At 33.6% G+C, this 11,649-nt stretch overlaps 2 protein-coding genes across 2 annotated transcripts; one reads left to right on the forward strand and one right to left on the reverse strand.

Moving 5' to 3' along the window:
• Positions 1 to 7,795: 7,795 nt before the first annotated feature.
• LOC136080221 (uncharacterized) lies at positions 7,796 to 8,317 on the reverse strand. Its single transcript, XM_065796835.1, has one exon. It carries the CDS (start codon positions 8,315 to 8,317, stop codon positions 7,796 to 7,798), a length of 522 nt encoding a protein of 173 aa, XP_065652907.1.
• A 1,074-nt stretch (positions 8,318 to 9,391) lies between these two features.
• LOC136080222 (uncharacterized) lies at positions 9,392 to 10,429 on the forward strand. The gene has a single exon (XM_065796836.1). It carries the CDS (start codon positions 9,392 to 9,394, stop codon positions 10,427 to 10,429), a length of 1,038 nt encoding a protein of 345 aa, XP_065652908.1.
• The last annotated feature ends 1,220 nt before the right edge of the window (positions 10,430 to 11,649 follow it).

The following is an 11,649-nucleotide window of genomic DNA, read 5'->3' on the forward strand; positions in this document are numbered from 1 at the left end:
CTGTTTGTCGTGAAACTAGGTTTGAATCCACAGACTATTCTTTCATGTGCTTTCGTTTAGCACCACTTCACTCTATTGCCTTTCTCTTTGTTCTATATCGCTCTCCTTCATCTCAAGACTGCACTCTTTTTGATGTTGTTTCTGATCATATTGACCAAGCCCTCTCTCTTTATCCATCAGCTAATATAGTTGTTGTCGGTGACTTTAATGCTCACCACTCTGAATGGCTTGGCTCTAGTGTCAGTGACTCTGCAGGCATTAAAGCCCACAACTTTTGCCTTTCTCAATCCCTAACTCAAATAGTCAACTTTCCAACTCGCTTTCCTGACAACCCTAATCATTTACCTTCTCTACTCGACTTATGTCTTGTTTCTGATCCTAGTCAGTGCTCAGTTTCTCCGCATTCACCCTTAGGTTCTTCTGATCACAGCTTGATTTCTCTAAAACTAATATCTCATTCTTCTTCATCACCTGAATCCCCCTATTACCGAACCTCTTTCAACTACAGTAAAGCTGACTGGGATTCTTTCCGTGACTTTCTTCGTGATGGCCCTTGGGTAGAAATCTTTCAACTTCCTGTCGACAAATGTGCTTCTTACATAACTTCGTGGATTCAGGCTGGCATGGAATCTTTTATTCCCTCTCGACGATTCCAGGTCAAGCCTCACTCTCCTCCATGGTTTTCTTCACACTGTGCTGCTGCAATTGCCAATCGAAACCGTTACTTCCATATTTATCAGCAAAACAATTCTCTAGAAAACAGACGTCTGTTTATTACTGCTAGAAACAACTGTAAAAAGGTTTTGTCTAACGCCAAAACCCGCTATTCTCAGGTCATGAAATCTCGTATCTCATCTCAAAAATTAGGCTCTCGTGACTTCTGGAGAATCTTTAATAATATCAATAATAAGGGCACATCTATAATTCCACTTCTCTTGTATGGTTCAGACTTTGTCACCTCACCTAAAGACAAAGCCGAACTGTTTGCTAAAAACTTTTCATCAATATCATCTCTTGATTCCACTAATTGCGTTCTACCTGATATTGCCAACAAACAGGTTGATCCATTGTTTGACATTCATATCACTCCAGCATCTGTATCTAAAGTGATTTCCTGCCTAGACTCTTCTACAGCTTGTGGCCCAGACAACATACCTGTTATTGTCTTGCAGAAGTGTTCTCCGGAGCTGTCGTCTATACTCTTAAAACTATTCAACAAGTGCTTATCAGAGTCTTGTTTTCCAGCCTGCTGGAAAGCCGCATCAGTTATCCCTATCTTCAAAAATTCTGGAGAGCGATCTGATTCGTCTAACTACCGTCCCATAAGTCTTCTTCCTATCATAAGCAAGGTTTTTGAATCTTTAATTAACAAACACTTAATTTCTCATCTTGAATCTAATAACTTACTTTCTGACCATCAATATGGGTTTCGATCTTCTCGTTCTACAGCTGATTTGCTAACAGTAATAACTGACAGGTTTTATCGTGCATTAGATGAAGGTGGAGAGGTTAAGGCCATCGCTCTTGACATTTCAAAAGCGTTTGATAAAGTTTGGCATGCTGGTCTTCTCCATAAGCTTTCTTCTTATGGTGTATCCGGCTACATCTTTAAGATCATTGAATCCTTCCTTTTCAACCGTAGCATAAAAGTTGTCCTCGATGGACAACACTCTTCTTCTTATTCTGTATCTTCAGGGGTTCCTCAAGGTTCTATCCTTGGCCCTATACTCTTTTTAATTTACATTAACGATCTTCCAGATATTCTCACATCTAAGGTGGCATTGTTTGCTGATGATACTACCATTTATTCTTGTCGTGATAAGAAACCAACACCCTCTGATTGCTTGGAGGAGGCATTTGAACTTGAAAAGGATCTCACTTCTGCTACAGCATGGGGCTCACAGTGGCTGGTGAACTTTAATTCAGATAAAACTCAATTTTTTTCAGCCAATCGTTATCGCAATAATTTAGATCTTCCTATATTTATGAACGGTGATGTACTCGATGAGTCACCTACTCTTCATCTTCTAGGATTAACTCTTACTTCCAATCTTTCTTGGAAACCATATATCAAATCAGTTGCAAAATTAGCATCTGCTAAGGTTGCATCTCTTTATCGAGCTCGCCACTTTCTTACTCTGGATTCTATTCTCTATCTCTATAAATCTCAAATCCGGCTCTATCTCTATAAATCTCAAATGTATGGAATACTGTTGCCATATCTGGGGCGGATCTTCTAATGATGCCCTTTCTCTTTTAGACAAGGTGCAAAAACGCATTGTAAACATAGTTGGACCTGCTCTTGCAGCCAACCTTCAACCATTATCACATCGTCGTAATGTTGCTTCTTTTTCTCTTTTCTACAAATACTATAATGGGCACTGCTCTAAATAGCTACCGTCTCTTGTGCCATCTACTAAAATTCATTCTCGTGTTACTCGTCATTCAATTAAGTGTCATCCTTTTTCTGTGACTGTTCCTAAGTGCTCCAAAAACGCTTATTCTTCTAGTTTTTTTCCTCGAACATCAGTTCTTTGGAATTCGCTTCCTTCATCTTGCTTTCCTGATTCGTATAATTTGCAACCTTTTAAATCGTCCGTCAATCGTTATCTTGCTCTACAATCTTCATCTTTTCTCTTACAGTAACTTCCAACTTTAATTAGTGGCTGCTTGCAGCCTTGTTGGAAGCGAAGATGTTTAAAAAAAAAAAAAAAAAAAAATTGGTTCAAGATATTATTTCATTATATTATCAACAGCCATCTTATCGGATTTTTCCAAACAATATTTTGATGGTAACTCCGCCTCTAATTAAAAGACACAAAAAAATGACTTTGAGCCTTCCAATGGGAATTTGCTAAATCCCATTGGAAAAAGTTATTATCAAAGTTATTATCAAAAATAGAAAGAATACATTTCAAAAATCTATTGTGCACAAAGCACTTGACTTATTTCTAGTTGTCTTTTTCACTGCTACTTATATATAAGTATATAATTGTATATTGAGTGTATGTATATTAAATGTAGATATTTAAATGGTATTATTATATTTCTATAATCATTCAATTAATTCATTACTTTATTAAAATATTAAAAAATTATATAACTTATAAAGGTCACAACTTGGTTGCACATTAAAGTATGATACTATAAATACTTTGATACTATACATATAATACTGTATAATAATACATATTCTATATAACTATATATAATAATGTATTAAACTATATATAATGGTAATAATAGTGTCATAGTAATAGCATTGTGATATTTATAGATACTATGATATTCGACTTATCATAATGAATCATTATAATAAGTCAAATATCATAGTATCTAAATTATAATACTGTACAGTATTGTACTTATTATATATACAATACTGTATATTATTAAATGTATTATTTATTAAATGATACTATAATACTATACAGTTCATATAGTACATTATATAGTACATTATATAGTACATTATATAATATTATAGAGTCCATTACAAAGTATTATTATATCAAAACTTATACTGTATACATATGTATACAACACTGTATATTATATAGTATCATTAAGTTAATGATACTATATAAAATATAGAATTGTATATTTAATAAATACAGTACTGTATTATACTATGCATACAACACCATATATTATTTATAATATTTTATCATAAAGACATTTATTATTTCCATTATCAATTTTTATATTTTAAATAAAAGTGCATTCGCTTAATGAAGCGAAAAAAAATGATTAAACAGCCGACATCGATATTTTATTTTGGAGTTTGAGTAAAATATATAATATATAATGATAAAAACGGACATAACAAATATAAACAAACGAGGTTTACTTAAGATTATGCTAATATTAAGAGTAAAAGTAAAAATTACTTCATGTAAAAACTTCCAGTCTTTGAAAACTGGAAATACGGCAAAGTATTTCGCAAAAAACCCAGTAAACTTCCAGTGAAGTTTTAGATCACTGGAAACCCAGTGCAGTTTTTGCTAGAATTCCAGTGAACTTACAGCGAAATCTACCGTTTTCAGTAAACTTTGTTGAAAAACCAGCAAACTCCGTACATCTCCTGTGATCTTTTAGAATTCCAACGAACTTCCAGCGAAAGTTCACTGGGTTTTTTTGTAAGGGTTACGATTTATAAAAAACATTTTTACCATCTTAAATGATATTAATAAATGATGATACATTTAAAAGTAGTATTGTAGAGTTGTTGTACTAAAACTTTTAGTACAACAACTCTACAATACTACTTTTAAAGTATACAGCATAAAATGCTCATCATAATGATTATGATGAGCATTTTATGCTGTATACTTACCTTAGGGTCTAATTCTGATCTGCTTAATAGATAAAGTTGCAAGAAATTATTTGCGTGACTTTTTTCTATGCTTAAGTAAAATTACTTGCGTAGAAAGAAATCTCGTTAAAATGACTTTTTTACACTATTTTTGTATTAAAACTAGAATAAACAGCTGACTTCAAAAGTGATTTGCAGTTGTAGTTAAAATTTTTAACTGCGAGAATAAATTATCTTTGACTTTATGGGTCGTCCATAAAGTACGTACGCTCATAGGGGGGAGGAGGGAGGTTTTCAAAAAGCGTACGAAAGGGAGGAGGGGGGGAGGGATCAATTTAAAAGTACGTACTTCGATTTTCTAATTTATCACAATTAACCAGCTAATCAATAGAAAAGTTACATTCTGACTAAAGATTCTAGTTTGCCAATATAAAAACATGTATAGTATATGGAGTAGAGGGTATAGTTTTCCTCTATGCATACACATGTATGGGCGCTCTCAGAATTTTTTGATGTTCCAGATAGGACACTTTCACACATCGTGCAAACTCCTAACAAAAGTTTGTTTATACCTTTGCCAAATGAGGAGGCCTTTCAAAATATCGGGATGGCGGAGGCCTGTGAACAAAAAGCCCTAAAACACTGCCCTCTCCTGCCCATACGTGAGGGCACTAATGTAGTAAAATTTTTAACTTTACCATCTAAAACTAAATTTAAATTAATTGACAGATTTTAATTTTTGTAGAAAAATATTGTAAATTACAAAAGTTATGACCATGCAAATTTTCCGACCCCCCCAAAATGAGAGGGGTCGGAAAATTTGCATTGTCAAATTTTCTATCTAAATCTAAATTTAAATTTAGATTTAGATAGAAAAAAACTTTACTATCTAAATCTAAATTTAAATTTAGTTTTAGATAGTAAAGTTGAAAATTTTGCTACATATTTCCAGCACGTTCGGGCAGGGAAGGGGGAGGCAAACATTTTAGGGCTTTCTGTTCCCAGGCCTCCGCCATCCTAATTTTTTGCAAGGCCACCTTATTTGGCATATAAACAAACTTAAATTTGGAGTTTGCACGATGTGTGAAAGTGTTCTATCTGGAATATCAAAAAATCCTGCGGGGGCCCATGCTCACATGCCACCACTTATAACCTGGCCCTGAGTAAGACCTATTTTTTGAGTCGACAAAAAACAGGTTTTAGCAGGGCCGTGGTTGATGGGTTGGAGTCCCCCCCAAAAAAAACGTGTCATTGGTGTCTCAAAATCTTCCAAATTTGACCGCTAAGTTTTGCTAAAATAAAAAGCTTCTTAAATTAGCAAAAAGGCACAAAATTTGCTTTCCCCTCCTCCCCCTCCAGCTAAGAGGTATAAGTTACCCTCAGCACTGGGTTTTACCCTTTGTTTTCAATATAACTGATCTCGCGTAAGACTCATTTTTTACTTACTAAAGAGGGGTACCTGAAAAAAACGTCCGCCTTAAGTATAGTTTATTTATATTTGATTCGTTATTAAAACAAAAAAAAAGATTAATACGGATATCTCCGGGAATCAATCCTGAATCTCCGCCGTCTATTTCAACTGCATTAACCTCTCGGCCAATCACACTCTATTCGATAGATAGTTTAAATTTATTTATATTATTATTTGCATATATACTTTAAGACGTTTTTAAAATGCGCAAACAAAGGGCTTTGGGGTCGTATAAAGTATCTAAGGTACCCTCCACCTTTTTTTTTTTAAAATAAACTTTCTTATTAAGAAAAAAAAGTTGAGGGGGGGGGGGGGGGTATTTGAGAAACGTACGAACTTTTTAAGGGGGGAGGGACATAAAAGTACGCACGGCAACAGGGGGGAGGGGGAGGGTCAAATTTCAAAACTTTTGGCGTACGTACTTTATGGACGACCCCTTAGTTGTGCAATGTTACCCAAAGTTACGGTATTTAAGGAATTTGTAACTATAACATGATTTCGCTGTAAACTATAACATGATTTTTCGTCGTTATATTATGTAAATGTCTCAGACAACAAGATGCAATTTCCTGCGATCCTCTAGAAGCAGTAATTTCGTCCCACACATGCATAAAAACTTTACCTTCGTAAAAATTATGGAATCCCTCATTTAAAACATACATATTCCGCTTATAATATACGATCGAAACGGATAATTTTGGATATGGTAAGGCTTTTTGTAAATAGAAAGAAAAAGCAAAATACCTTATGGATTTTCTGTTGCTAGAGTTTTATCTTCTTGTAAAACTTTTCTTGTTAATTTGGCATTTTTTAAGTGAACATCATGTCTTCGTACAAGAGTCGCCTTTTCTTAGTCACTGTTTGTTGTCTATATTTTCATGTTGAAGAAATCACATCTTTCACACGTGTCTTTGCGTGGTTGATGGAAATATAACTTAAAATCTCTTTGAAAGATTTTCTTGTATACCCATTCATTAACTGCAATTTCATTAATTTCCCCACATTTTTCTAAGTATAAATTAAACATTTTGTTTATGTTCAGTTCAGGGTTCAAATACTTTCGTTCTGGATTTTGGGATCGAGTGTAATAACTCTCAAAAGCCGGAAAACTTTTTATGTGTTCTCTAACAAATTTTATCGCGAGTTCACTAGTTCTCCTGCAAGAACCATCCATTCTCCCACGTATGTCTTTTGGAATATCTTTTGCATTTAAGATGCGATCAATCCGTTCCGTAGATATACTAAAAGTATTTATAAAAAATTTCTTACATACTAAAATGTTTTCACGAAGAGTGCTCAAATGAAATTTACACACATTAGTCCTCAAAGTTCACGCATAATTTCTTGGCCTTCTTCTTTTTACAGAATAACTATGAACACTTTCATAGAGAAATAAGTTTTGTTTATCTAAGTCGCTCATATTCCAAAATTGTTGAAAAATTATTTAACGATCTGCTTCATTAATACGTTCTTCACATTTTTCGAAGTTACAATTTTTATTTTCAAATTTTTTTTCTGGAATAATTTTACCGTTTTTTGTACAATATTCTACAGGGTGCGTAAAAAGTTCCCGCACTCAGTATTTACGACGTAAAAACACGTAGAACTATCATAATGTGCCAAAAGTTTAAACATTTATTCTTGATAACATACTAAACAACAAAAATAAGTCAGATCTCAAAAAGTTCTCCTTTCGCTTTGATACACGTTTTGAGGCGCTTGGGGAATGCTTCAACCCTGGCGGACACCATATCATCGTCAAGAGTGGCCCATTCTTTTTCGTGCTTTGAGTGCTTACCGTAGAGAGTTCAAAATTGGATGACGAACAGCTTATGGCCCATGCTTTTTCGTGCTTTGAGTGCTTACCGTAGAGAGTTCAAAATTGGATGACGAACAGCTCCAACCTTGGCCTTCATAATTCCCCAAATGGAATAGTCGAGGGGATTAAGATCCGGGCTGTTTGGAGGCCACTCTTCTCGTGTGATGAAACCCGAAAAATTGGCTTTGCACTAATCCTGGACGACCGTTGCTTTGTGGGCTGGGGTGGAATCCTGTTGAAACGTCCAAAACCGCTGTCCGAAGTGTGAATTGGTCCAAGTTAATACCTCTGTCGTCAAAATGTCATCCAGGTAGTTTTGAGCTCTGATTTTCACTCCTTGATTGACAAAAACCAATGGTATCTTGCCGTCTCCTGTAATCGCTCCGAAAACCATTACTGCTTGGGGGTGAGCTGTCTTTGAACCAATTCGACCTTTCTGGTTTGCTTCTTGAACGTTTCTAGCGATTATCTGGTCATTCTGATGGTTCACGAACTGCTCGACAGTGAAGAGACACTCGTCCGTGAAGAGAATCGTCGAGGCGTTCGCCGGCTTCTTGAATTGCTTGAGAAGCTCCTTGCAACGGGCTGAACGAGTGGCTTTCATCCAATCAGTAAGTCCGTGAGCTTTTTGAATTTTGCACGGGTATTTTCCGAGCTTTTTGTGGACAATTTGCCGAACTGAACCTTCCGAAATCCTTTCATCCTTGGCCATTTGTGTCATCGATCGTTTTGGGTTGTACCGAGTCTTGTTGCGGACTTTTTGACGATTTTACCCGAAGTTGCAGTTTTTGGTTTTCCAGAACGTCGACGATCATCAATGGAACCAGTTTCTTCAAGTCGCTTCAAGCAATTGTAAACCGTATGCCGCGGAACATTTAGAAGACGAGCGATTTCCGATGCTTTCTTTTTCTCTTTAGCTAGCCTCTCGATTGCCGGCCGCAAATCTCTTGATTTCGTCATGAAACCTAAAAACTTCAATATTTTGTCTTAAAAAACATATTCATGTCTAAAAAAACATATTCAAAGATTAGAGAAGAGCATAAATAATGCAGAAAAATAAACGGTATGCTTTAAAATAAGGGAAATAATGTCGTTGCCAGAGAAGTGCGGGAACTTTTTACGCAACCTGTAGTCCGGAAATTCGCCTAATTTTACTCATACCTTGGGCATATCGTCCTTTATTTTCTTATGCAGAATCGAAGTTTTGGCTATATGAAACATCATCCTCATCTGATGTACATTCTAGCTCTATAATTCTCTTTTTGTAACTTTCTTTAAACATGTGTTTTTGTTAGTGGAATTATCCTCATCTTCCGATTGTAAAACTCTTTAATTTATATTCATGAGCTTTATTTCTGTGTGATTTTATATTTACAATAGAATAAAATAAATATCTTAAACTATAGTAAAAAATTGATTTATTATTACTTCCTACCTGTATCACTATCAATATGTTAACATGAAATTATCCATTTTTTATAGAATAGAAATAAATAATTGTAAAAAATAAACAGAAAATAAACAGAAAATAGAACATAAACAAAACAGAAAATAAACAAAAAATAAACAGAAAATAGAAATCGGGTTTTTTCTTTGAATCACTTACCTCTCCTAAGTGGAATTGAACATGGACACCATATATTAAATTTCAAATATTTTTATAAAAACATCAATATTGATCAAAAACCAAAAATAAATAAAAAAATTTTATATAATAAAGGAAATTATGAAGAACTTTCAAAATATTTTACAAGTTTTAATTGGGAAAATGAGTTTAGAGATTTAAATGCTAGTCAAGCTTATAAAAAAATGGCTAAGTATATATCATACTGGATGTGGTAAATTTATTCCAATTATTAGTTACGATACAAGTAAAAAATATGCTCCATGGATGACTAAAGAACTTCGAAAAATGGTTAAGTTAAAGAAAAGGTTATGGTACAAATGCAGGCATTCAAGATTTAAACAAACTGACATGGTAAATAACTATAAAACATTGAACAAAAATGTAAAAAAAAGAGTCAATAAAGATATAAGAGCTTTTGAATTAAATCTGGCTAAAAACTCAAAGAACAACCCTAAAAGTGTTTATGCATATTTAAATAGTAAAATAGTTATAAAAGATTCAATTAAAGCACTCAAAACCTTTGATGGTTTAATTATAACAAATGAAGTAGATATTGCAAATTGTTTAAATGAGTATTTTGCTTCAGTATTTTTAAAAGATGAGTTATTAGACCATGTAACTTTTCCTTCAAAATGTAATTTTCATTGTAGCGATCCAAGTTTTAATGACACTGATGTTGAATATCAGTTAGTAAACCTTAATGTTAATAAAACAATCGGTGTTGACAAAGTTCATCCTCGTGTTCTCAAAGAATGTTCAAAATCACTTTCTCATCCTTTATCACTGATCTTTAAAATGTCATTTTGTAGTGGTGTTATACCAAACGAATGGTTAACTGCAAACATAACTCCACTATTCAAGAAAGGGGATAAGTTAGATCCTTCAAATTATCGACCAATATCAATAACATCAATAGTATGTAAGGTTACGGAGAAAATTATTCATAATGTTATGATGAACCATTTGGCTTTAAATAAGATAATAGCAAATGAACAGCATGGATTTGTTAATGGTAAAAATTGTTGCTCCAATTTATTAGAGACTTTAGATTTTATAACAAGCAAAATTGAAACTGGTAATAATATTGATATAGTATTTTTGGACTTTGCAAAAGCCTTTGATTCAGTTTCTTTATCGAAATTATGCTGCAAGCTTTATGGTTATGGTTTTCAATCCTATATCCCTACAATGGTGTAAATCATTTCTCAGTAATAGAAAACAACGAGTAGTTCTGGGTGAGTTTGTTTCAGATTGGCAGGAAGTCACAAGTGGAGTTCCCCAAGGTTCTGTCCTCGGTCCACTCCTGTTTATCATATTTATAAATGACTTAAAAGTAAACATACTAAATAAATTAGAACTATTTGCAGATGATACAAAAATAATGTCAGTAATTAATAATGAAAGTAACAACAATGCTCTTCAAGAAGACTTAAATAAGTTATTAGACTGGTCGAATAAGTGGTCTATTAAATTCAACAGAGAAAAGTGTAAAGCAATGCACATTGGTAATTCGAATCCTCAATTTAGTTACAAATTAGGAGATCACATTTTGCAAAAAACAGAAGTTGAAAGTGATTTAGGTGTGATAATATCAAATGACCTTAAATGGGAAAATCATGTTATCAGTGTAGCAAATAAGGCAAATGGGTTTTTTAAAACACGGATTTAAATATCTTGATGTTTCCATATTAAAGTTATTATACAAGTCAACTATTAGGCCACAGCTTGAATATACAGCATCTGTATGGAGCCCATTTTGTACTAAAGATATTAAGAGACTCGAAAATGTACAGCGTAGATCGACAAGGATTGAATCACTGAAAGGTATCTGTTACGAAGAAAGAAGAAAAATATTAGGTTTACCAACCTTACAAGAAAGGAGAAGAAGAGGCGACTTAATAGAAATGTTTAAAATATTAAATTCAACCGAATATATTTGATTTGAAAAGCCTTTGAGTTTTTATCACAGCATGTACAGATATCGTCATAATAAAAGACTTCATCGACAATATACTAAGAAATTATGCAGGTATTATTATTTAACAAACAGAGTGGTCGACGATTGGAATTTACTGTCACAAGATGCAATCGATTCTGCAAACAAAAACACGTTCAAAAATAGAATAGACAAAATTTTGAACTTTTGATACCAAATTCTATTTACGAATTTTTTTTTTTTTAATTTTATTTACGAAATTTTACATTTAACGGCTGTTACAGTCAAAACTCTACGTAGTTTTGACTCACCAAACTCAAATAGTTTGTACAGCAATTTTTATATTATATTATATTATATTAATATATATATATTTTTTTTTTGTAGTTATTTTAGGTGCTCCCAGAAGTCCTTACGGTCTTATCACAGAGCACCGCGGGAGAGCATTTAACATGAAGTTCACGCCTCCTTCCGTACCAAT

The sequence above is a fragment of the Hydra vulgaris genome, chromosome 05 (assembly GCF_038396675.1).
Source record: "Hydra vulgaris chromosome 05, alternate assembly HydraT2T_AEP".
NCBI classification, from domain to species: domain Eukaryota; kingdom Metazoa; phylum Cnidaria; class Hydrozoa; order Anthoathecata; family Hydridae; genus Hydra; species Hydra vulgaris.

Coding starts and splice junctions, on each gene's coding strand:
- LOC136080221 (XM_065796835.1), bottom strand. CDS start 8,317: ATGGCCAAGGATGAAAGGATTTCGGAAGGTTCAGTTCGGCAAATTGTC.
- LOC136080222 (XM_065796836.1), top strand. CDS start 9,392: ATGCTAGTCAAGCTTATAAAAAAATGGCTAAGTATATATCATACTGGA.